General features: G+C 39.7%; 1 protein-coding gene across 2 annotated transcripts; it reads left to right on the plus strand.

Annotated features, from left to right (window-relative positions):
* Window positions 1-487: 487 nt before the first annotated feature.
* LOC116055831 (protein FAM13A-like) lies at window positions 488-25,554 on the plus strand. 2 transcript variants are annotated; one of them, XM_035992207.1, is made up of 22 exons: window positions 488-757; window positions 1,326-1,527; window positions 1,698-1,907; window positions 2,463-2,643; window positions 9,726-9,897; window positions 10,506-10,627; window positions 13,306-13,344; window positions 14,759-14,983; window positions 15,095-15,209; window positions 15,418-15,515; window positions 17,388-17,442; window positions 18,337-18,402; window positions 19,837-20,038; window positions 20,807-21,056; window positions 21,297-21,429; window positions 21,693-21,774; window positions 22,677-22,912; window positions 23,114-23,197; window positions 23,366-23,473; window positions 24,116-24,330; window positions 24,584-24,685; window positions 25,139-25,554. In XM_035992207.1, the coding sequence occupies exons 1-22, from the start codon at window positions 728-730 to the stop codon at window positions 25,263-25,265; spliced, it is 3,054 nt and encodes a 1,017-aa protein (XP_035848100.1). In that variant the 5' UTR covers window positions 488-727; the 3' UTR covers window positions 25,266-25,554. The 2 variants fall into 2 exon arrangements, with proteins under 2 accessions (XP_035848100.1, XP_031163725.2); XM_031307865.2 differs by lacking the exon at window positions 13,306-13,344.
* The last annotated feature ends 522 nt before the right edge of the window (window positions 25,555-26,076 follow it).

A 26,076-nucleotide genomic window follows, 5' to 3' on the forward strand; every position in this document is an offset into this window, starting at 1 on the left:
ATAAGGTATTTAAATAAATAAACAATGACATAAATAAGTCAAAATAACTTACTCAGGGCCTACAGAAAATAATTCTTTAAAATATAACTAGCTATAACAGTGTGCGTTCACTTTTTTGATGGTCATAAGGGTTAATGTATCGATGTACAAATTGAACCAGAAAAATGTTAAGATTTGTAAAACACTTAGAATCTTGCCAAATTTACCAACTGCAAGTATAAGATTTGTCATGTAACTCAAAGGGTTATTACTACATTCGAAATTAGGATCATGTATTAAGGCATAATTGTTATAGAGTGCCCAGTCTTGTTATAAACAAATTTCTCTATGTCTCTCCAAAACACAGATGGAGAGAGGCTGTTCTCAGCTAGTCTGCTTCTCCTTCTCCTGGCAACCCCTGTCACAGGTCCCCATGGTTACACGTGTGTTACGTGACTAGCAACATAAACAATTTTCAAGGGAGCTAACATTACGGTGGGAAGTAACCATAGACAGTATATAAGAAGGAAGTAACTTTAAACTAGCGAAACCCACTACATTTTAACAATATTGTATTTCCCTTAATGTAAGCCTAACGTTGAAATGTGAGGAAGATGGCTGGAATTATTCGTCGTGCGTCGGACTTTCCGAGAGTTTCTGAGAGTAGAGCATCACATCGAGGAGGGAAGAAAATCGTCGGTTAAAATTGAAAAATGGAGAGTTGTCCCGGCGGTCCGGTGAGCTGAAAATGGGAGCAAGCGCTTCAGTGTCGCTCTGTGTAAGTTTAGCTAGCTGCGGATGGCAGTTAGCTGCTAAGTTATCTTATTACATTCTTCAGTTTTTTCGAATTGGGTTATCTAGCTAGCTAATCGATTAACGCTAAACCTTGTGTAGAGCAGGAGTCAGTTGTACCTATTAGGTAAGAGGGGCAGGGTATACGTACGGTTTAGTGTCCCAAATCCCCCATACAATGTCCTTAATTAGTTATGAACCTGCTAAACCACCTGTGCTACCCTAACCTGTCTCAAATAAGACCCTCATCATCACTCAGTTTTTGGAAAATCATTTGGGACACTAAACTGCACTAGGTAAGCCGAGAGGCAGAGCACTAACGTTAATGTTAGCCTATATAACATTGTTAACGTTAACATAACCATGTTGTTGCCTCTAACGTTGTTAGTTAAATGTAACGTTAACAGGTTACATTAATTCCTGGACGTGTCGTTTTATCGAGGACATAATATGCCACTGTGTCCTCCTGAGTGTATAATTTTATTTCTTAACAGCTAGCTAGCTGGATTTCTGTATTTAGTAAGTCATCTGTTGCATGTCCTCATTCCATACAGAGTGACCCCTCTTCATTGAGAATCCTGAGACCTAGTGCTAAGGTCAGCCCAGAGCCCATTGCTCCCACCCTGGTTTCAGAGCCTGAACTGGCCGTCAGTAGTGTATTTGGTGTTGCATTTGAAACACTAAAAGAGGGCGGGCAGATGGTCTGTGGAATACCCCTTGTGTTAAGAGACATGGTGGAGTACCTGGATAAGAATGGTAATTGAGGCACATCCTTGCTACTCTTGTTCTGTGACTCCTCTGCTTTCCTGCTCTTTCATTCACTTTATCCCTTACTTCCTCCATCTTTATCTTTCTATCTCAATGTAAAACAATACTCAAACATGATCACATGTATGTGTACTGACTGAATCTACTTCTAATCATAGGGATGCACCACAGAGGTCTTTTCCGCCTGTGTGGGTCAGTGGTGCGGACCAGGCAGCTGAGGAAGCGGTGTGACCACGGAGAGAGGGTGGACCTGGAGCATGAGGGAGATGTTCCCACTGTTACCTCGCTCCTCAAACTCTTCCTTCGGGAGCTGCCCACTCCCGTAGTTCCCGAACCCTATTGCAAGCAGCTGGTTCTGAGCCTCACAGGTACTACTAGAAAAGCATGTTAGACTGGCATTGTTGGTATCAAATTTCATTAACTTTTACAGAGTTTAATTGTAGGCATGATTAAATGAATGTAATTAATCATAAGTGATGATTGAGAGGGATTACTTTTGTACATGAGCACATACTTCATACATGAGTGAAACCAGTATGAGAACGTCTGGGATAGGAGTTATTCTTATACCAAATTTATTGGCAGTGTCTGTATTTCTTAGTATGTTTCCATCTCTCCAGCACTTCGTCTTCTACAATGGGGAACACATATTTCCTTACAAGTAGAAATATAAACCAACAAAGTTGAGAGGTGTACAGCGTCTTGTACATTCTTGAGTATAAATTAATCTCAGTCATCTTCTGTGCTCAATGTCTACTCCTCTAAGTATAGTAATAGACATGGCTAGGGCCTTATCTATTACTTAATTTAATAGTAATGCTTTGAGTAACCAACTATTTATTTTCTCAGTAAAATGCAACTATTACTTACTATTGACAAATGCCCATCTCAAATTACTTTTTCATGTTTTGCTTATTTTTTAGGAGATGCAGATGAGGCAGCGATGAACCAGTCTCTGAGAGAAAACCTTTGCCACCTCCCTGATGACAACCTCATTATTTTGTCTTACCTCATCCACTTCCTGTCCAGAGTGGCTGCTCACAGCCAATCAAATCACATGCCTGTAGAAAATCTGGCAACCATCTTTGGGCCTTGCATATTTCAGTAAGTTGCTGTTGTGAATGGGTACAGACATTAAGCTTGAGCAAACAGTTTTGTGACATTCACACTTAGTTTTAAAGAGAGCTACAGCTCAATTTCTCCAAAGGTATGATCAAGAACAATCTAGAGTTCAACAAATGAGAGCACAAATGTTCCCTTCACAATTACTGGTTATGGCCTCTCTTCAAGCTTGTCAGTCAGATCCAGATGTAAAAAAACAACAACTTTGTTCGTCATGAGACTAGCAACCTACTGGGTTTGTGGTACTGCACCACTTAGTTGGGCTGGAGTCAGGTTTGTCCCTTCAAGGAAATGGGTGTGGATTGTAGTTGATAACGCACAGCATGGCACACAAAAAGACAGACCAATATAACAGAGACCGATATCAACAGGATTTTGTCGGTTGCTTCTCCCCTCCCGTTTACAGATCACAGCCATCACTGTAAACAAACACAATCTCTAAGGGGCACACTTGAAATTGGACATTTTGTTTCAGTTTTTGCCACAGTGGAAAGGACATATTCTATTCAGTCAACACCCTTTCAACACTTCCCCCATCCCTAGATCTCCCAGTCTCATCTATGCCAGCCCTGTTTTCTCTGAAACGTAACGGCAGGTCAGTGGAATGTGGTGTTAGTCATGTCGTAAAGTTCAGCATGTGAAGGGAAAATGTCAGATGATTTTAGCTAGGGGAAGAAGGGGGTGTAGGGTTGGCAGCAGAGGCTTGGAAAAAGTTGGGGGTGGGTTTGGGTGGTGGTAGCTGCAGAGAGTTGGAAAACATCCTATGCACTTTTGTCTGGGTCTGCAGGCATTACAACAGAGAAAAAGAGGAATGATAATGGTTTAAATAAAAAGATTAGAGAATGAATGAGATATGCATGTTTAAAACAATGTCCAGCTGAACAAAGCCACAATTTAGCCCAAAACTACATTTAAGTACATTTAAGTATTTAAATGTATACATTTAAGTAAAAGTAAATTGTTCTTTTGTTTTTGATTGCTCCAAGATTTTAATACTATTGATATCAATCTATCAATCTATGACAGGCATTGTAGCACATGTTCTTGCCATGCAGCATGTGTTATAGATGCGTGAGGCCCAATACCTCAAGCATATTTGTCATCCAAGCCTCTTAACAGCTTGTTGCCCTCGTATGGGTCTGTTATGTAATCCATGTGTGCAGGCTTCTCCTGTCCTTGGCATTCCAATTGACCTGCCCACCATGTAAACAAACATATATTAAGACTTACATTTTCACATTCTCTTACCTGGGTGTATGCTATGTTAACTTTTACCTACCATGTATACATCAGATAAGTCCTAAAAAAACCCCGAATGGATGTCGACAACAGCATGGCATATTGTAAACAAATAGCTGCTGCCAGTGAAGACTGTGAAGACTATTTTGTACGGTGGCCCTGAAGTGCAAATCACAACAGCAATAAGAAAAACGCGACGGCAAATATGAAAACACGACAGCGAATATGAAAACACGACAGCAAATAGGAAAACACGACAGCAAATATGAAAACACGACAGCAAATAGGAAAACACGACAGCGAATATGAAAACACGACAGCAAATAGGAAAACACGACGGCAAATAGGAAAACACGACGGCAAATAGGAAAACACGACAACAAATAGGAAAACACGACGGCAAATAGGAAAACACGACGGCAAATATGAAAACACGACGGCAAATAGGAAAACACGACGGCAAATATGAAAACACGACGGCAAATATGAAAACACGACGGCAAATAGGAAAACAAAACGGCAAATATGAAAACACGACGGCGAATATGAAAACACGACAGCGAATATGAAAACACGACAGCAAATAGGAAAACACGACAGCAAATAGAAAAACACGACGGCAAATAGGAAAACACGACGGCAAATATGAAAACACGACGGCAAATAGGAAAACACGACGGCAAATAGGAAAACACGACGGCAAATATGAAAACACGACGGCAAATAGAAAAACACGACGGCAAATAGGAAAACACGACGGCAAATATGAAAACACGACGGCAAATATGAAAACACGACAGCAAATAGGAAAACACGACAGCGAATATGAAAACACGACAGCGAATATGAAAACACGACAGCGAATAGGAAAACACGACAGCGAATAGGAAAACACGACAGCGAATATGAAAACACGACGGCAAATAGGAAAACACGATGGCAAATAGGAAAACACGACGGCAAATAGGAAAACACGACGGCAAATATGAAAACACGACGGCAAATAGGAAAACACGACGGCAAATAGGAAAACACGACGGCAAATAGGAAAACACGACGGCAAATAGGAAAACACGACGGCAAATATGAAAACACGACGGCAAATAGGAAAACAAAACGGCGAATATGAAAACACGACGGCGAATATGAAAACACGACAGCGAATAGGAAAACACGACGGCGAATAGGAAAACACGACGGCGAATAGGAAAACACGACGGCAAATAGGAAAACACGACGGCAAATAGAAAAACACGACTGCAAATAGAAAAACACGACGGCAAATAGGAAAACACGACGGCAAATAGGAAAACACGACGGCAAATATGAAAACACGACAGCAAATAGGAAAACACGACAGCAAATAGGAAAACACGACAGCAAATAGGAAAACAAAACGGCAAATATGAAAACACGACAGCAAATATGAAAACATGACAGCAAATAGGAAAACACTTCAATAAATCACAAAACACAACGGCATTAACTTCTACCGGAAAAGGTAGGGCCTATCTAGCAGTGGACGGACCCTCCTGATTGGACAGACGCACTGTCTGTCTTTCGCGCTCCCAAATCACCCACAATCCCATGCGCGCGGCTTTGCCGGCTCGTTAAAAAACAACAACAATGGCGGACCTAAGTGGGAGTTGGAGCGGCATCGCTGATGGCACAATTAACATTTAAATGTAAGTATATTTAGTGTTTGCCGTACATTTGTTATCACCGTTAATGTGTTACATCAATGTCAAGTGTTACGCATTAATGCTGGTACAAATTGCTATTATAATTAGGTAGATACACCCCGAGCTAACGTTAAGCTAACTGAACCTATCATTTAACATTAGGCTGTTAGCTAGCTAGCTGTGTTGCTGTCTTTTATGCCATTTGTGTTCGTAAAGTTTAATGTCCGGTGGCATTTTCATCTCTTTTTGTAAGCCGCTACTGTATATGCGTAATGTTAGCAGAGATTTAGAAATTGGTTTGTTTATCAGTTGTAGCTGCAGGATTGGAGGTAAAGCTGCACCTTGTTAACTTCACTAGCAACGTTAAATGAAAGCTAAAATGTATGAGTAGTTTCCCATGTAACAAGTATAACATTCCGTTATAGCATTTATAATGGTAAAGATCTTTTTCTTGTGTTTGCTGTCTTTTAACAGGGACTAAGGAACAAATGGAGGCTGCACTACAACGCTGAAGTTGGCATCCGATTGGCAGCTTCCGATTCGGCAGTTAAGGGGAAATTTAAGGGGAACTTAAAACTGTCCGATTCAGCAGGGAAACATAATTTACATTGCTAAGTGACTGATCCTCCGTTTTTTGAACCTCTTACTGTATTGAATGAGTGTTAGTCATTAAGGTAAATTATTAATTATGTCTAAAACACACTTTTAGATTTGTGAAAGCTTTATTGTCTTTATGAGAACACAATAAAGGGAGATTTCACCGTTTTTCTAAACTTGTCAAATCAGGACTAAATTATCCCAGAGAGTCTAAGGAGTCTTAAAAACACAGTTTGAGATTTGTGAAAGCTTTATTCTATTTGTGAAAATGCAATAAAGGGAGATTTTACTGTATTTTTCACATATAGACTACATCGGACCAGGTCCAGATCCAAAACCACAATACTTAAGACTTGTCAAATCAGGACTAAATTATCCCAGAGAGGCTAAATAAACTGTTTTATTTTATTGCCACAGCATGGCCTTTGCTAATTGACATTCAACGTACAAGTCCACGTCTCTCCATGTCATTTCTTATATCCATGAGCAGGTCTTCCTTCTCACTTCAAAAGAAAAGTAGAAAAAGTTATTTTTACCTTTTGGAAATCAATCCAAATATCGTCATAGATTTGCCAGTGGTTTAATTTACTCTTCAAATCCTTCTCCTTCAACATAAGTGTTTTCTCACCTTTCCTCAGAAAAAGAGGCAGGACTGAGTATTTATTAAGATTTTTTTTAATTCATACTTCATAGGCCATTGTCTCAGGTGAGGAGCAACCCCACTTCTGGGGAGCGCTGGGTCCCGATCTTCTTTGATGATGAAACCCAGCTGGACAGGATTGTGAAATACCTGTCAAACTTCCTTGACAGCTGTGACACACTCTCTGATTAAGTGTGCACCATGGTGTCTTCTGACAGGATCAAATACATCCTAAATGTGTTGCTGTCAGAGATAGGTCCACAGCAGTTCCACATTATATTCATGAAGACATTTTTTTCTATGACTTAAAGTGGCTATATGTAACTTTCAGTTTGTGTTAATTCTAGCGGCCACTTTGGACAAAAGTGGTAGTATTTTCACCACACCTGCTGTCGTAAAGGTCTTTTCTTTACGGTGCTGTATTGCCCACTGTAGATTACCAAGTTTGCGTTACCGTGTTTACACAAGTACAGGGGAAGACCTGCTCATGGATATAATAAATGACATGGAGAGAGTGAGTTAATTCTTGTCCAGTTTTGACAAGTTTAGGTATTGTGGTTTTGGATGTGGACTTGGTCCAATGTGGTCTACATATGCAAAAAACAGTAAAATCTCCCTTTATGGCATTTTCACAAATAGAATAAAGCTTTCACAAATCCCAAACTGTGTTTTTAAGACTCCTTAGCCTCTCTGGGATAATGTAGTCCAGATTTGACAAGTCTAGGTGGATCTAGACCTAGTCTAATGTGGTTTATATGTGAAAAAAAAACGTAGTGTTCTCATAAAGACAATAAAACTTTCACAAATCTAAAAGTGTGTTTTAGACATAATTATAAATTTACCTTAATGACTAACACTCATTCAATACAGTAAGAGGTTGAAAAAACAGTTTTAAGTTCCCCTTAACTGCCAAATCAGAAGCTGCGAATCGGATGCCAACTTCAGCGTCGTGGCTGCACTAGCGTCACCAGAAGGGAGAGATGAGGAGGAGAGGGAAAGCAAAAGACAAGCAGGGAGACAGAGGCCAAAAAGAGATGTTGAATAGATTATTTGCTATATTAGAGATTGCCATTCAAAAAATAAATGCATTAAATTAACTAGTTTGTCTGTGTCTTTTAAGTTTTTGGGTGTGTATATAATATAAACTGTTTTTCAATGTTTATTTTTCCATCAAATTATGACCTGGACACAGGAAACTTCTAACTGAGTAATTATATTCAGATGCTACCTGTTTTAATAACTAGTTAGGTATACAAGCTCTAAAAAGACATTAATGAAACGTGTATCTTTATTATAACATGTATTCAAACATTACTATATACTGTACACAAGTATATTCAACATGAAGTGGCGATCAGACTCAGCTCCCGATGATGGTGTTGCTTCCGGACTGCAGACAGGAGGAGAAAGATTAGGTTAGTCCAGTAGTTATCCAACCTGTCCTGGTAAGATTAGAATTGTATCACAAGTATATTTAAGCATACTGAAACATGAAGGTACTTCATGTAACTGTGTAGTGGTGTAGTTTCTTCATCATGGTCTTAACTGACAACTGTTGACCATTTAACACACTTACACCTACCTTTACTGTATTAGTGGGTGTTTATCAATGGAGGTATTATGACTTTTCATATGTTGGTTGTAGCCTTGTAGCTTGTGTGTTTACAGTACTATTTACCCTTTCTCACTTGCAGTTTACTGCATATCATACTGCCTGTGGTAGCTCATTAGCTGGTAGCGTTTACCTTGTAGTTGCTGATCATATTTTGCACTGCATTTGTCTGAAAGCTAGAAGCTACTGGACAATGAGCTAATGTTGCATACATGCAGTAAACTACAAGCTAATGTAAACGGTTAGCTACTGCAATTCTCCTTACCGGTAAGTGTTATGACTACTACAAACATGAACTCCCACGAGTTTTTAATTTATTGACATGGGATAAATAAGACAAAACGACTATTGCTTACATTAAAGCCTATCGGTGTTGGTAACGTTACCTACCTTTGCACGTTGCGAGCAAAGTTCCTGACAGAATATTCTCCTCCTGCAAGCAGACTGACGCCGATTCACCAACAGCACAGTTCATAGTTCCACATCCATTTCGTCCAGTGTTTCGAAATGAGAAACGGCTAGTCCGTCTGTTAAAAGCATAGACAGTGAGGCACTTTTATTTTTTCACCTCTCCTTCCTGTCAAAAGACAGACAGTGCGTCTGTCCAATCAGGAGGGTCCGTCCTCTACTAGATAGGCCCTACCTTTGCCGGTAGAAGTTAATGCCGTTGTGTTTTGTGATTTGTTGAAGTGTTTTCCTATTTGCCGTCGTGTTTTCCTATTTGCCGTCGTGTTTTCATATTTGCCGTCGTGTTTACATATTTGCCGTTGTGTTTTAATATTTGCTGTCGTGTTTTCATATTTGCTGTCGTGTTTTCTTATTTGCCGTTTTGTTTTCATATTTGCTGTCATGTTTTCATTTTTTCTGTTGTGTTTTCCTATTTGCCGTTGTGTTTTATGATTTGTTGTTGTGTTTCTCTAATTGCTGTGGTGATTTGCACTTCAGGGCCACCGTAATTTTGGTCTGAGGTGGCACTTACCTCCATATTGTGAATGTTATGACCAGAAGCTGCACATATCTCTGAAATTTAGAAGTTGCCACTGTCAAAGTGAAGCTTTAAAAGCTTTTACAGCCTGGCTGTTTATTTTGGTCAGTGGGAAATTTATTTTCCTGAGTGTTAGATTTTGATCTAACACAGTCTGACCAGTTCATCTAAGTTCACTGCTGTATATGCCTCCTTCCACTAGATGGAAACCTTTTCCATTATGTTTGTTACAGTGCTAACCAGAGGACCATTTTGAATACACGCTACATAGTATGTGTGACATTCTATTCCTTTTTCTTCTTTATGCAGTGTTCCTGCAGGGCCCAGGATGCTGGAGGAGCAGAGTGTGTGTAATACCCTTTTGCTCCATCTTCTGAGGCATCGGAAGGTTCTCTTTCCAATCCCAGCCGAGGACACAGTGTCCACATCGATCACCTCCTCACCTCCTCCTCCTACTCTCTCTGCTCTTTCACACTTTGAGGTGAACCATTTTTTTTTTCCCATGACAAAAATTCACCAATTGAATTTCATGGTCTGTCTTTTTTACACTTAATGCATCAGTATCACAGTAAGTGATATAATCACAGCACTTACCAACAAACAGAGCACATTTTTTATAATTTATACTCTTTATTGATCCCCAATGGGGAAATTACAATGACTATTTTATCTGCAGGGCCACAGTTGTGTCACCAACGTCAGACCTGTATCAAACACGGATGCTGCTGCTAGCCACTGTAGCTAGGGAGTTTGTCCATTTATCTGGTTCCAGGTCGTGTGAATTATATTACTAGGAAGTATTGATATATACATCTGGGAAGTACAGACAAAAAGGTGTCAATAAATTCATACTCTTAATAAATAGTAATAGGCTGAATTGCCCCTAGTGGCTTTTTGTCTTTCATGTGAAAACAAAATTAAATTGCATTCTCTGTGGTATTAAAAAGTTCTTTAAAATTATTAAATATAAACCCTGTATATAGTAAATGCATATAGATAATGCAAAGAAATGCTTTCTTTTGGTTAAGTTTTGTTATCTTTCTAAAGTGGTGTGTGTATATGTGTATTTACTCTTATTGTCCTTGGTAGGTCCGATCCAGTAACTGTCACTCAGAGCAGAGTAGTGTGGAGAGGATGGAGGGAGAGACCACTTCAGTCTCAGCTACCAGTGCTTTTCACCAAACAATTTGGATGCAGTGTCAACTCAACAGGTACTATCATCACTTTAGCATCAGTAACTCTGTAACTGCACTAGACAGACAGACAGATTGATTATGTCCATGCAACTGTTATTTTCTGCCTGAACCACAGTTAAACTATTACTGAACATTCATGTGGTATTATTATACAAAAGCCTTCCCCTTCATAAATCTGTCCTGGGGGAATAGTTAGGACCTGACCTTTTCCCCTGTGGCATTTCTCTCTGTACTCAGCATCTTTAGTCAGTTGTCAGGTTGAAAGTTGTATCATTGGTGATAAGGCTGAGACGTCATACACAGGGAATTAAGGCCAACCTCTGGAGGTCTTTTGCACTCTGTTCATGAAAGTAAAAAAAAAACTCCCTACAGAAACCATGGCATCCAGTATCTGTAGTAAGTGCTGTTGCTTGTATGGCTGACCTTCAGTGTAATGGCAAGTGAAAATACCATCACCGTTTTGCTGCTTGAAGGAGCAGAGATGTGGAACAATGGCAAATTGGTCCCTCAGACAGAATCTACATACTAGCTGCCATCTGCTTGTGGGGAAATTTTCCTACTCAGAACTTGGAGGCTAATGTGCTATTTTCATTTAAAATGTTAATTTAAAAATGTCAATGTGGGTTGCCACAAGGTTGCACACATCAAATTACATTTATATATTTTCTGTTTTTGTCCGCTCCTAGTCAGCATGGCATTCATGTGAACTGATTAATTTTGTGGATGTCACCCATGAATGTGAGTATAGTTGTAGAGTATAGTGTCTGGTATCTTAATTTGTGGTTGTGTGTGGATGGGAGTTCTGCTTGAAGCTAATGGGGATGACACTTTGTTGTTGTCATTTTAGGCAGACGTGTTGTGGTTCTGTTTACAGTGTGATGAAACAGATCTGTCCTCGGTGGAATTCAGGTTCATTAAGATGTTATTTAAAAACAAGCATTAAGTATTACTAATAAAATCCTTGTAAACTACTGCCAACATTTGATATGAATGTCACAGAAATATTTAAAGGCAGCAGCTTGGCAGCCAGATGTCAGAGTGACCAGACTGTAATTTAACTACTCACACGTGTCATTTTAAAAAGGAGTCATCAGTAAATGTAGCTGTACAGGTCGTGTGTGTGTGTGTGTGTGTGTGTGTATGTATGTGTGAATGTGTGTGTGTGTGTGTGTGTGTGTCTTTCTTTCCTTCTTTCCTATTTATTTATTCTCTTCTCAAATATCTCTTTTGGTCTGTTAGTTTGCCCTCACCCTGTTTAATAAAACCAAATACTGAGGCAATATTCGGTGCCCTGTGTGTGTGCATCATCTCAGGTCATGGACACATGTGGACACTCCTATAGATGTTAGATTCTTAGCTTTAAAACCACTCACACCTGCTGAGTGCCAAGCTTCGAGTAGAATATATACCATGTCAGTTTTTTGTGTTCTCATTGCTTCTAAGTGTTTGGTTTTTTTAGTACTAATAGGGCAAACAAAAATCAATCATTTTTCATCTAACAGCTTCCCACTCTCATCTGTTTAGCAGGTGTAAGATGCTGCATCATCCCAACTGTCTATCTTTCTAGATTTAATATAATGTCTGAAATCTAACAGACACAGCTTTTCCTCTGTCCTTATTAGTCCAAGCCCTTTTTCCTCAATGTATTTTGTATTTATTTATTTACTATCCTGACAAGACAAGCAGCAGCATAGGATCCAGAAGAAGTAACCACATTTCTCATGGTTCCTTTGTTAAAAATGTTTGTTTTAGATTAAATTTGGCAAAAACAAAAAAGAATGGGGGTCTTTTATTTGGTTTACCTTTTATTTTCTTCTGCACATGTCAGACTGGGATTTGTCACTGGAATGTTCTTTCTCCAAAAATGTCCTGGCAATTGCATGCTGTTCCATCTGGTCATGTCTGGATGTCTATGCTTCCCACTAACGTCACAGTTCAGTATTGATTCTAGTCTAATTATACCTACAAAAGGTTTGATTACAAAACAAGTGTCTGTTTTCTGTCTCTTACCAGTTACACAATATTTAATTCTAAGAAAAAGGACAAAGGGTTTTCAGGAAGCTATTTACTTTAATAATATTTTACAATACATGTCTCTTTCATGTAAGTAATTTCATTTATTTCTAAAATTATCCATTTCCATGTCAAGTCTGGATATGTAGGTCAGGAAATATATGTTATTTAACGGTGTTTGTTGGTCGATACACATGAATATACTGCCCTATGTAGTCACGTTTTTTTAATCAGTATTTAACTTCTTATCAGTAATTCTGGTTGTGCATATTAGTCAGCGTTTAAACTGGTGTGTTTGAGTGTGAAATGTATGCAGCTGTGTGCACCGTTTATTTATATGTCAACTTGTTTGAGCTGTCCTGTCTCAGCCTCTTTGGCCTACTTCCAACTATATTACTAAGTGCTGCTCTGTGAGTTTATCTGTGTGTGTGTATGTGTGTATGTGTGTCTGTGTGTGTGGGTGCACCGGTAATTGAAGGGGTGGGTGAGCTCTCTGCCTCAGGGTGTCACTTGTGTTGTTGACCATCGAAACATCATCATTTCTGCTCTCTTTTCTTTACGTCTTTGGCTTTTTCTGTCCTTTCAAAGAAGCAGCTCACTGTCACATGTAAATGCGTATGCTAGACTGCTGTGAGTTTAGACGTTTGGCAAAGGATGTTTTCTTGTCTCATCTGCTTCAGCATCAGTGACAACAACCATGGGTCTACAGTCCTCCACAAGTGAGTGAGATAATGCAAGGCGGTCTTAGACGCAGAAGACAATTGTAGTTGCTTTAGAGCAGTCAATAATGCATAAAACTATTCTTAGCATGCTGTTATCTACACAAAAAGACATCTGTGGTTTGATAAGCAGGGGCTTATGTGTGCATCTTGCATATCAACATTGTTCACGTTACACTTGCTGTTGTCTTATTTTTTTACATCATCTGATCAAGCTCTGTAAGATAGAGATGGATTGAGGAAGGGAAACTTGAAGCAGGAAAATAATTAATTTTTTGCTGCTGCTGTACTCACCCATCTGCTGTAGGTTACAGCTCTGGAGTCATACACCGCTTTCAGCTAGTACGTGACCGATGGGCTGTTTTTGGATCACGTCGCGGCAAATCAGTTGTGCTTGTTTTCGCTGGGAGCAGCTCATTATAGCTTCATGAGTTGTGCCATAGTGTAGCATTAGATTAAGCACTACTGATTCATGATCTGCTGAATTTTACCTGGCAATGAGGCCAGCAGTTTTCTCAGCGTTTCATTGTTGGACATTCCAGGCTTAACTCATGTTAGCCTTGAGAGATAGTTACACTTAAAATCTATTGTGTTAAATTTGACATGTATTGTATTCCTACTAACATAACATGGACTTATCTTAGTTTTATTCTAGTGCCATTTTTAAAATATTTGTTCAATATTCTACTGATTTGGTTGTAATTTGTATTCTTTCTTTAAAGTCTTCAAGTCTATCTATCAGTATCTTGTGTCTTTTAAAAGTTTCTTGATGTCCCCCCTTCTTATTCAAACTTTAACTCTTTTCATTGTCGGTCTAGCCTCTCGCTTTCTTTTTGTTATTTTCACCTTTTCCGTACCACTTTCTCACAAGGCACCCTTTATAAAGGGTTCATTCATTGTAATAAGTTGTATTGTATTAATGGTTAATAAATATTTTACTTATGTTTTATAGATCAGAAATAAACCATGATTTAAAAAAAAAAAAAAAAAAAAAAAAACTAATTTTGGGTTGCCAGGTTATGAAAAAAAGTTGACCTCCTCCAGTGAGACATTTGCTTTAAAACAGTCACTGTCTTTTAGCGAGTCCTTTTGTTCTTCAGGAAGTAAAATGGACCGTTTAACCAATTACCTTCTGGATAAAAGGGCCGCAGAGCATCTGGACCAAACTTTTTCATTTAATTTATTAATGCGGTATTACTGATCTATAGAGCATTAGTAAGGGATTTATTAATAAAGCCATTAAAGGATTAGAAAGTGGTATATTCCTTTTCTACTCCACTCTTCCTGTGTGTGCACCCCTCGGTCTATCTCACTCTCTCTCTCTCTCTCTCTCTCTCTCTCTCTCTCTCTCTCTCTCTCTGTCTCTCTCTCTATCTCACTCTCTCTCTCTCTCTCTGTCTCTGTCTCTCCATAGTCCTGACACACTGGCACAGGGTTGTGATACCAGCTGTGACGTCAGTGCTGACATTCAGAAGCTGATTCCAGACCAGGAGGCTCTGGAGCAGAGCAGTGCCTGTACAGAGGCAGGCTCTGTGCTCTCCGGCCCCACTGACCCAGGGCCGGAGCAACACCAGCACCAGAGCAGACCATCTCAGAGCCTCCAGGAAGAGCCACCAGAGTTGGAATGTGCCACACAAGGGTGAGAAGACACAAAATATTTGGCCCTTTACTTCCTCCTCAAACCTCAAACTTACAAAACATTTTCATTAATACAATTCCTCTACAGTTTACTGTGTTTCTTTATCAACAGGACCTTTTCACAGGACAAGATACCACCATTCACCTCCATGTCAAAGGAGAAAGAAGAGGACGAGGTAAAGAATCGAAGGACACCTCCCTCACCCATCAGAGTCAACTGTTCAACAGTGTGCATTTTTGATTTTGTCTTATTTTGTTTTAGCCCTCATATTCTTTGTTTTATTGCACGTGCTGCAAAATACACTCTGTGAAGTGTGTAGTGTTAAATGAAGTAACAAAGCACTTAATTGTGCTTTTAATGTTTTAAAGTTGAAAACCATTTAGCTCAACGGGTGAGTGGAAGGTTATGTATTTATGGACTGAATTTTTTTTCAGGCTTCCAAAGATGTAGGACAGAAATCATCTGCTTTAGACTGCTGCATAGCGAATGAATCACAGAGCAACACCAAAACACAGACTCAGCACACAGAGAGGTGAGAGGAACTACACAAGATGACATTTTGTTGTGTTATCCTCCTTTTGTTTCTGCTTTGTACTGGTTTTATTGCAGCAACCATTTGTTCATTGGTCTTGACAGATAACATTTAAGTGGAACAAAAATGTCAAACTTTCTTACATCAGCTATTGGAAATGTAACTAAGATTAAAACACAATCTCAAGTCAAAGAGAAGAACCTTTAACAAAAGGGGCTGTGTTAGAAATTTTGAAGCAGTTAAAATATATCAGAATTAATTTGATCTGATAACCTGTGGACGCTTCATGGTTCATCTCAGTTCAGCTCATCTCTCAGCCCTGCAGTCATTTGAGAAGTAGGTTATCAGAGCAGTGTGCTGCTCAAAGTCATGTTTTTGATATGATTCCAGTCCAAAAAACACTGACTTGCCACAAGGCGCACGACCAACTAGCTAGATTAGGTCGAACTTAGTCTCGCATTGCCAGACCTATCTCCACAGCGCTGTGGAGTAAGGTCTGGCTACACCACAGATACATTCTGGGATAGGAGAAAAAAACACTCTCACAATTTTTGCAAAATAGTCTCGGTAAGGAACTTGTGTTGATGGAACATTTGCACCCTGCAAAAGAAAACGGCGCATAAAATATTAAATTAAGTTAGCTGTTCACACAATACAGTATACGTGAGCTATTTAAATTAGCTGGATACATGGTTAAACGTAGTTTGCTCTTACCAGTGTATCTTTGTGTGTACTTCGTCCATAGCAATCACCACCTATCGTTCCCAAAATGTCCCAGTTAGATAGTAAATGCCGTAAACAATTTCTTTGTAAATCTTTACAATCATTCCCCCGAAAGAATCAGGCAGGCCTGTCTTGTTGCACATTCCAAATGTTCTTCAAAACTTGCCATGTTCAGCATGTAGCTTGCTAGCTCAAAGTTTGTTGTTGTTTCCCGAAGTAAAGGGATTGGCAACATACAGAGAGCGGAAGCGGAGGAAAATCACACGCCAGATGTCAGGTAATTATCCTGAAAATGTACCTCCGACTGGGTCGACCCTAGCTAGCCTCGTGAGACCGTCCTGATCTCGCGAGCTCCAGTTAATCCAGAAAATTTTGAGCTGTTCACCAAACGACCGACCAATCAGCGTTGGTTTTGAGGCGGGTTTAGATGTGACACAACGAGAAGCGACTGTTCAGTCTAAACAGCATGGCGGCTTCCACGGATAAGATGAGCGTAGCTATTGCGCAAGTTTTATCCGAATTAGAAAGTATTCCTTCATTGAAAGAAGAGCAAAAAACGGCACTGGAGGCTTTTCTCGGAGGAAAAGATGTTTTTGCTCTTCTCCCGACTGGTTTCAGCAAGAGTTTGATATATCAACTGGCTCCGCTAGTCGTGAAGAAAATTAGCCTCGTGAGACCGTCCTGATCTCGCGAGCTATCTGGCGGAGTCAGGTTAGTGATAGACAGATGGTTTATCCAATCAGCTAACCAGTATTTTCGCCCCTTCCCAGATGGATATGCCGAGCAAATGCGAAGCAATCCATCTGCCGGAGTCAGGTTAGACCCTAGCATGGTGGCATGCTGACTTTTTGTTTGTGCTGCCTCTACAGAGCCACATGACAAGTCTTCTCAGTTATGCCTCATTAGTGTCAGACATGAATAAGCCATAACCTAAATGGCAGTTCCAGATGACTGTCTGGCTTCAAAGCTACAGAGTGCTGGGCAGCCCTGCCTGTGAGCAGATTTGATACAGTTGATTATGAATACAGACAAAGCAGAATGTGTATTAAAGTCACATGGATTGTGAACCACAGGGAGAAACGGTGTCAAACTAGTATTTAATGCAATTTTAATATATTTGCCTGATGTTGACATAATTTTGTTTTTCAGCATGCTGTGCTGCACAGAGTACAAGACAGAAGCCAAAACCACAGTATCTGAGAAGGTAAACAGGTCTTTGTGAAGCGTATGGCTGCCATCTCCAAATCATTTCCACTGGCTCTCATTTAAATTAATTAATTCTGTAATAGACAGGTCTGAGAGTTTGTAGCCTTAAGCCACCTACCATAGGCTATAAAAATACTGTAAAAATAATGGACGTAGCAGCAGTGATGTCACCCATTGGTTTGTGGACAGGGATGATGCATAAATCTTGATCGTTCATCAGTGGCTGGCTGCAGTATAGGTCATAAATCCCGCCTCCTCAATGTTAGCGGATGGGACATGGGCCAAACTAAAAAATCAAAGTACGTCAAACACTTTTTTCCCAAAAATGGTTTCTGTAATTTTAGGTAGTTCTTATCACGCTGATGTTTGTTCAAGTGTTCATTTTTCTGACCCTACATTTGGTTTTTATTAGTTATTTGATGCTATAAAAACGGGGTGAAACGTCATGATTGACAGCTGTGATTGACTTGGTTAAATTCCCAGCACAGAAAAAATGCATACAACAGGGTTACCAGATTAACCATAGACTATATATAAAGAGCGATTAACCCATAACCAAAAAAAGATTTTGTTTAGCAGTAACTAACAAAATACACTCAGGATCCCCTTTTGAGTTTTGATTGTCACACAGCTGTGTGATGATAACAATTAGTTAGGGTCATTTACTATCCAACTTCTTTTCAACATTCTTTTGTTAAAGAAACTGTTGATGAAAAAATAACTGGGTCTGTTAAAAAAGTTGATTTAAAAGGGCAGAATATATCTCTATGTGTCATTGTAACCTACATTTTTGCATGGGGGAGTGTGAGTGTGTGACCATGCTGGTGTGTGTGTCAGTAAGTGGGCTTTGGGAATAAGACTTCATCGGTGCGTATGCTGTCTGTTCCTTCAGGGGAGAAGAGGAGGAGGAGGATGTAGTGGTTCTCCTGGCAGACACGATTGCAGAGGCAGCCATGACGTAAGTTCTCCTTTCCCACAGTCTTTTTAGATGCACAAATTAACAATTTTTTTAGGATGAGGGTATCTATGACAACAGGACTGCTGATACCTCCAGTGTTTGTGCGTGTGCGTGTGTGTGTGTGTGTGTGTGTGTGTGTGTGTGTGTGTGTGTGTGTGTGTGTGTGTGTGTGTGTGTGTGTTGCTATGTGTGAGCTTGCTTGCCTGTGGGTATTTTGCTTCAGTAATAACAGCCTCACTCCTTCCCCTCCATCCATCCTTCCACCTCCTCTGCGTGACGCACAGAGCAGTGTTTTTTTTATTTTTTATGAATGAACAGCCAAGGAGGGTGAGAAAGGAGAAGCCAAGCCCCTATCTGCTGCTGTTGATGATGATGCTGAGAATGATGTCAGAGCCCCAAACGGAATCTGCATTATATTCCAATCTTCCTGCTGAGCTCAGAATGATTTCGGTGCAACTCAGTTACAAATTTTATTTTTCACCATGCATCAGAATTCATTGCGTATACACCGACTTACACAAACACAATCTCACAGAGGCAACCGTGATTCCCAGCAGCTCCATCAAATAGACTCCTTAGCTCGGTCTGACAACGTTGCCGTGGAAACGCCTCGTCATATACAGTACCTCTCTCCTCCCTTGCGCGCACACCCACACCACACGCACCAACATGAGCGGTATTCCCGCCTCCCACCTTCTTCCATGCATGTTGAATAATCCATGTGGAGGCACTTTAGCAGCAGAAGTGCTGGGAATGCCGTCAGAAGGAAAACCATGTGAATTTAGGTATTCTCTTTGGGGGCAAGATATATTCTCGCACACTCACACAGCCAGAAACATGCGGTGATCTGGGAATCGCAGCGATACTACTAATGGAATTACAGCGTGTTGCTCATCAGGGATCCCACGTTGGGTGCTAATGCACGATAGGAATCTTACTCAGTGGGATTTTTGTCGAGCAGGTTGTGTGCCTGGCTGGCGAGCTACAGCAGAGGAGTCTGTTTACTGAAAATACGCATCACCTCACATGCGCTGCTTGTAATGACCGTTTCTATCTGCTTTTATAATAGACTGGAAGCCTTGGACAATCAAAGATTTGCTTTTGTTTTTTGAGAAGTTTGTTCCTCGTGCATTAGCCACCCACGAAAGCAGCCTTCTCACAGAGCTATATTCACTATATTCTGACTCATTCCTTTCTCAGGAGGAAACGACAACCACTCACCTCATCGTGCAACTCTCTGCCCAACCACGCTTCAGCGCCAGAATATGTATTTTCATAGGAGAGAGTAAAATGGTTTTACAGGACTTTTCAAGATTCCTGAGCAGCATGTGAAACGTTGAAGAATCCCTCCACGCAAACTACGACACATCTTTCTGACTTCTTCTGTCGCTGCCCGTCTGCATCCCTGAAGCCATGTTCTGCTTCTGTTTCCAGAGCCCCTCCCTCAAGCTACAAGCCCTGGAAGGTGACTTGGAACCCCTGCCTGCACCGGTAGACCCCCGAGCTCAGCATAACCTACCTGCCCAGCAACAGCCTTTTTGCACTGAAGAGCAGAGCCTTTATTTGACCCACAAGCTGCTTCTCCACTTGCCGTCGTCGCCACCAGCTCAGGATCAGGTCGACTCATCACAGTCTGGTAAGACAATCAAACCCATAACCCTGTCAGTGCAAGAGCCACACTTCATATATACTGTGTTAGTGCCATTATTTATAGTATCTAATTTAATTTTTTCATTCAGAGCATTTTCCTAGCTGCTGTAATTCCTTTGGTGCACGAAAATTTTTTAAAAAAAGCCAATAAATCTTGACAGTGAGCTATGAGCGTCATCATTTCCCAGAGCTGGGTGTGTCTTTTCTTGATAAGTTGAGTAACAACGCACCAAGGTATGATGCTGTTACTGTTGCATCACTGCACAGCCGCCTGTAACATGATGAGTTGGTACATTATATTCAATAATATGTAATATTTTGCTGACACTAATGTAGTTTTGTATACATTGTTTTGCTGTACTTTAAAAACATTGCAAGAAAGGGTTTTTTAACCTTTAGAGGTAATAGCTAAAAATAAAAAAAAAACATTTGGATGTGTACTGAACTTGTCACAGACTGACCAAATTATTTTTTCCTAGGAAAGATATTACATGAGTAGCTTGAATAGGAAAGAGCTATTTGTCCATTTTTCATTCTCTTTATTTTTGTTTCCCTCCCTCTCTTTCTCTCCCTTTTTGTTTTATTCCTACCTCCTCCCTCTACCCTTTTTCTCCCTCTCTCACATCTCTCATTTTGCCAGTCTTTATTTGGTATATAAAAATTACATTTTGAATGTCATTTAAAGAGTCAAATGAGAAATAGTCAAAATTATTAGAGATTTAAGTTGATATTTTGTCCGTCCTCTCTCTTACAGTACATACCCCATCCCCTCATTCACCAGAGTCCAGTCCTGTCCTCTCCACCGCCATTCTTTTTAAGGGAATTTCAGGAAATGACACCATGCCGAGCCCACCAGGTCCTAAAACCAGCCCACTCCTCTCTTGTTTTACGACGAGCGATTGCCCGGTTCCCTCACCGCGCTGCCCCAACCTCAGTCACAGCCTGCGCTACAACCTAGACCCTGATACAGCCCCTTCTCCACCGTGCTCACAGCACATACGCATGTAAGACAACTGTTTCCTCACTTACTTTATTTAGGAATTGTGGCTCACAGATGTGATAGTCTCACATTTTATGTTCTTACTGTACTTCTGGGCCTCAAATGAGAAGTGGTTTGAAAAGATTACAGCACTAATGCTGTAAAGATGCAGACTGGAGGATTTCTGAGTGGCTACAATGTTAGGTGATAGTTAAATGCATGAGTCAGTCCTTTTCATCATGGTATTGTATGCATCTTTCTCCAGGGCTCGCAGCACTATACATACAGAGCCAGACGAGGGCTCTGTGTCCATCTCCATGCTCAACAGACACATTCACAGCCTGAGGAAGAGGATCAGGCATTTTGAGCAGCGTTTTGAACAGGAGAAGCACTATAAGGTGAGGGAGGAATTTAAAGCTGCTTGGTCAGCTGGAATCTTCTGTCGTGATTGGATTGGAAGTTATTGCCTCAGAGTGTGAAGCTCCGTAGCCAGTAACCACCTTTCACAGAGCCATGGGAAAGATTTTTCTTTTTTTTTATATGTGCATGTCTGGCGGGGTGTGAATTTGTTATTTTTATGTTCTAAAATGATGAAAAGTTCCAGGTACATAATGCAAGAGACCCTTTCTGTCACTGATGTGAGTTTGTTGTTGTTTTTCAGCCGGCTCACAATGATAAGACGGCACATCCAGAGATGGCCAGACTGATGATGGAGCTCATTAAGAGTCGCAAGCAGCTTAAAGGTCAGTTACATAACCATAAATACATACTCAAACACTTGAATTAATGATTGCAGTGGTGGAAGATGTATTCAGATTGCTTTAATAAAAGTGCAAATACAACATTAAAAAATACTCACATGTAAAATACCTGGATTTCAAAATATTACTTAAAGCCAGGGATGGTAATGTTAAAAAGCTAGCAAGATTTGAAAGTAGTAGTTTTTTTTAATAACTGAAGCATTATACATGTACTTTAAATATGAATATGAAAAGTAAAAGACTCATACTGCAGAAAATGGCCCCTGTGACTGACATATATGACATGGATGTTAATTAATAATGACTGCATCAATGCATTAATACCATTTTATTGTTGTATCTGGTCAAGGTGGAGTTAGTTTTAACTACTTTATATACAGCTAGTTTGATTGAGTGGTTCCCAACAAATTTTTGCTTTTTTATGAACTATTGGAGAGCTTTACCTCTTTTGGGCCTCAAACGGTTATTTAAATAAACCATCTGCGAGGTTTAGAGGGGAAATCACTCTTTGGTGGAGCTGCTAACAACTCAGACATGTAAAATTTGACCAGGGACAAACTAGACAAGCCAAAAATGTTGGGAATAATATTGCATTGTATTTTGTAACCTTCTCATGTGGTTGTAATGTAAAATCTTAATCTGAAAAGTAAGTACAGCTGTCAAATAAATGTGGTTGAGTAGAAGTATGAAGTAGAATAAAATGTAAATACTCAGGTACAAGTGTCTGAAAACTGCATTTATTTACAGTACTTGAATAAATTTACTTCATTGCTTTCCACCACTGAATTATTGCAACAATACCAATATATTTACCAGACAACCAAAGTCCACATTTTAGAGTCACATTGTCCAACCATTTTTTCTGAACTGCTGTCATCTTTTAGAGCTGAAGCTGAGACAATCAGAAGAACGGGATCTGAAAGGGCAGGGAGACTTCAACCGATCAGCTGAAACATGCAGGACCAACATAGACCAGAGGGAGGCAGCACTAACAGGGACTGAGCTGCAGCAATTTAACAATAACAGTAACACCAAGCCAAATGTGGAGGAAACTGTCAACATTATAACCAACAGACTGAAGGAAAGACGACGAGAGCTGGGCCTGCCTGATAGCATCAAGGTTGGTATTGCAGAAATGCTTTAACACTACAAAAAAATTGTAATATAGGTTTGGTAGTCTGATTCACTGGGCTGGCAGGAATAATCTGTGTGTAGAAAAACAGTAACAGTAAAGACTGGAACAGAGCATTATGATAATCTATGAAATTTGTCGACCGGACTGATTACCTGTTAACAGTTTTCACTGTGCCTCTATGTGCAGGAGATGTCCCATTTCCAGCTGATTTTGGAGAAGACCAGCCTGCAGAAGTGTTTGCTCTACTTTGAGAGTCTGCACGGACGACCAGTAAGACCAGCCTGAATGACCCTTATGTTTATGTCTTATTTTTTTACTTGATGGCTCCACTTTAGTAATTTAGTTCTCTTCTTCTTGTCCTTACATAGGTGATCTCTTGTTCTTTCTATTTGTGCATTACCACCAAAAACCTAAAGTGGTTTCTGTTTGTATCTTCAGAGTACCAGGCAGGAGCGGACTCTGATGAAACCTTTTTATGATCACTACCGTCTTCTCAAGCAGCTGCTGTTTTCTTCTTCTGCTATTTCAACAGTCATTACGACCATTGTGAGTAAACATCTAATACTACATTTTAAATAAAAGAATGATGGGATCTCTAGAACTACACAAACCCACTGTATTTCACACGTGTTGATCATAGACTGTAAAAAATAAGGTGTGGATAGAACTGACCATGGCATACAGAAGAGTGTCACTCTCCTGTCCTCTAGTGGCCAGATATGAGAGCTACACCAAAATATTGTGAGACCTCTAAGTTCATTTAGCCAAATAAATGATGGCAAGACAGATACTCCTGAAATCTTGCTGTTATTTGACTAGGTAGCTAATCAATTGAAATATGTACCATACCATACTATGACTAGTTTCCAAAAAGCTGAATAGGTTTTACTGACATCTTTATGAATACTATTTAAGTAGTTGTACATTTTTATTCCCAACTTGTATATACGTTTGTACATTCTCCACTTTGTATTTTCTTTTTATCTTCATTTTTTGAATATTTGTTCTTGTATTCTATCCTATTTATTATTTCATTTATATTCTGTATGTGTGCTGTGTGTCTGATATTTTGCTGCTGTAGAACCGTAATATCTATCTATCTATCTAGAGTTAGTTAAAACTACGACAGATTAGTGATCCGTCTGTGTGTGTGTGTGTGTGTGTGTGTGTGTGTGTGTGTGTGTGTAGGAAGAAGAGGAGGGCTCTGATGATGAGCATCCCAAACAGCAAAGCCCCATGCTGCAGCCTCTCCGACTGAAATCTCCCAGGTGTGTGTCTTTAGATGAGTCGCCACATCTGTCTTCCCTAGAAATTTCTGAAACACCTCTTGTGTCCCCACTGGAGGAGGTGAAGTGTTTCCAGCCACAGATCATCACCTTGGCAACACTACATGAAGCTTCCAGGTACTGTGTGTGTGTGTGTGTGTGTGTGTGTGTGTGTGTGTGTGTGTGTGTGTGTGTGTGTGTGTGTGTGTGTGTGTGTGTGTGTGTGTGTGTGTGTGTGTGTGACATCAACAGCTCTATGGCTACAGGACATTTTAACAGGAAGCTTTTTCAAATAATAGCTTTTTTTGCTTTGAATTATTTGTTGTCATAAGTTCACACATTTACAGACAATTTAAAAGAGCTAACAAATATTTTTATTCTTTCTTGACAGACCAGAATTACTGGATCACCTCAGAACGGCACGATTAGAGAAGCGGAGGCTTCACCAGGCACTTCGAGAGTTTGAGGACCATTTCTACACACAGACCGGCAGGTAAAAGATACACACACACACACACACACACACAAACACAAATGACACACAACACATCCAAACATCTTAGCTTTTGAATTTTATTTTGTCTTTTAATAAACTTGGAACATTTGGTTTTCAACAATGCCTTGTGAAAAACAAAGAAAAAACATCCAAAACAGATATTCCGTAATAGTACGACAGTGTAATGCACACTTTTTTAACGTTAATACAGCACAGAGACGAAGAGATAGACGTTTGCTCTGAACTGTTCACATCCTTTGTACTGTACATGTTAGTCCTCCGAAGTAAATACAGCAAGTTTTTGATTACAATACACACTGTACAAAGCTATCTGAGTAAGGCAACATAGGGACTATCAACCAGTTATGGAAGCTGCTGCAGGTTGTTTGAAACTACTGAAGTTTTGCCTTGTGTTTGTATCTTTTTTTTCCTTCCATGTATTGTTAACAGGGCTTGTCAGAAGGAGGACCGTGGACCGATGGCAGAGGAGTACTGCCAGTATAAGAACCTCAAAGCAAAGCTCCGTCTACTTGAGGCCCTGCTTAGTAAACAACAGGACTCAACCAAGACCATTTGAATTAACTCACAGTGGGACTTATTTCTTACTTAACAGGACTCGATTATTTCTGAAAAATCAAGTTGTGAAGCCGGTGGGTCTGGTCTTGATTCATGCCATGCTCATTATGTTGATGCACTTTACATAAAGGAAACAGATGGAAATTGGTGACAATTTGACTGAAATGCTGCACAACTGTGTTTTTTTAGTCCCAAAAACACATCCTTTGTCATTTATGACGCATCTCATTACAAACCTGATGTAGCAAGCGTATTTTATGTAGCACTAATTTATGTCAAGGATGACGACCTGTAACAACTTGATGTTTGTTACATATTAGTAATTTTAAGATAACTGTACGTATATTATGGCACTATGCTTTTTTCCTTGCCAAATACTATTTATGGGCAGCTTTGTCTATAGTTAATGTTGAAACTGCATTTTTTTTAAGTGCTATCTTGGCAAAAAAAGGCATAAGCTTAAATGCAATCAATGAGACAATCCTTTTGTGTTTGTGCATGTCAGTTTTTTTGTCCTACATTGTGCTATGATATGCATTAAGAAGAATGCCATAGTTGATCTAAATTGTGTATCAATTTACATATGTGAACGTTGGTGATCGTTGGCATTGTAGTGCAAGTTCAAATACTGTCAAGTTAGTGTTTATCCCACCATTTTGCCTGTATGAAGTTAATTCCCCTAAAAGCAGTTGTTGACAATGATCAGAGCTTTTGACATTGTACACTTCTGGTTTATATAATTATATATATATATATATATATATATATATATATATATATTCATATATATATATTCATATATATATATATGA

Source organism: Sander lucioperca, chromosome 15 (genome assembly GCF_008315115.2).
Source record: "Sander lucioperca isolate FBNREF2018 chromosome 15, SLUC_FBN_1.2, whole genome shotgun sequence".
NCBI lineage: Eukaryota > Metazoa > Chordata > Actinopteri > Perciformes > Percidae > Sander > Sander lucioperca.

What these genes read in the sequence shown, in the direction of transcription:
- LOC116055831 (XM_035992207.1), top strand. Translation starts at nt 728, where the DNA reads ATGGGAGCAAGCGCTTCAGTGTCGCTCTGT. An exon ending in GGGTCTACAGTCCTCCACAA is followed by an intron (nt 13,345 to 14,758) that starts GTGAGTGAGATA and finishes GTCTCTCCATAG; the next exon opens with TCCTGACACACTGGCACAGG. An exon ending in CAGACTCAGCACACAGAGAG is followed by an intron (nt 15,516 to 17,387) that starts GTGAGAGGAACT and finishes TTTGTTTTTCAG; the next exon opens with CATGCTGTGCTGCACAGAGT.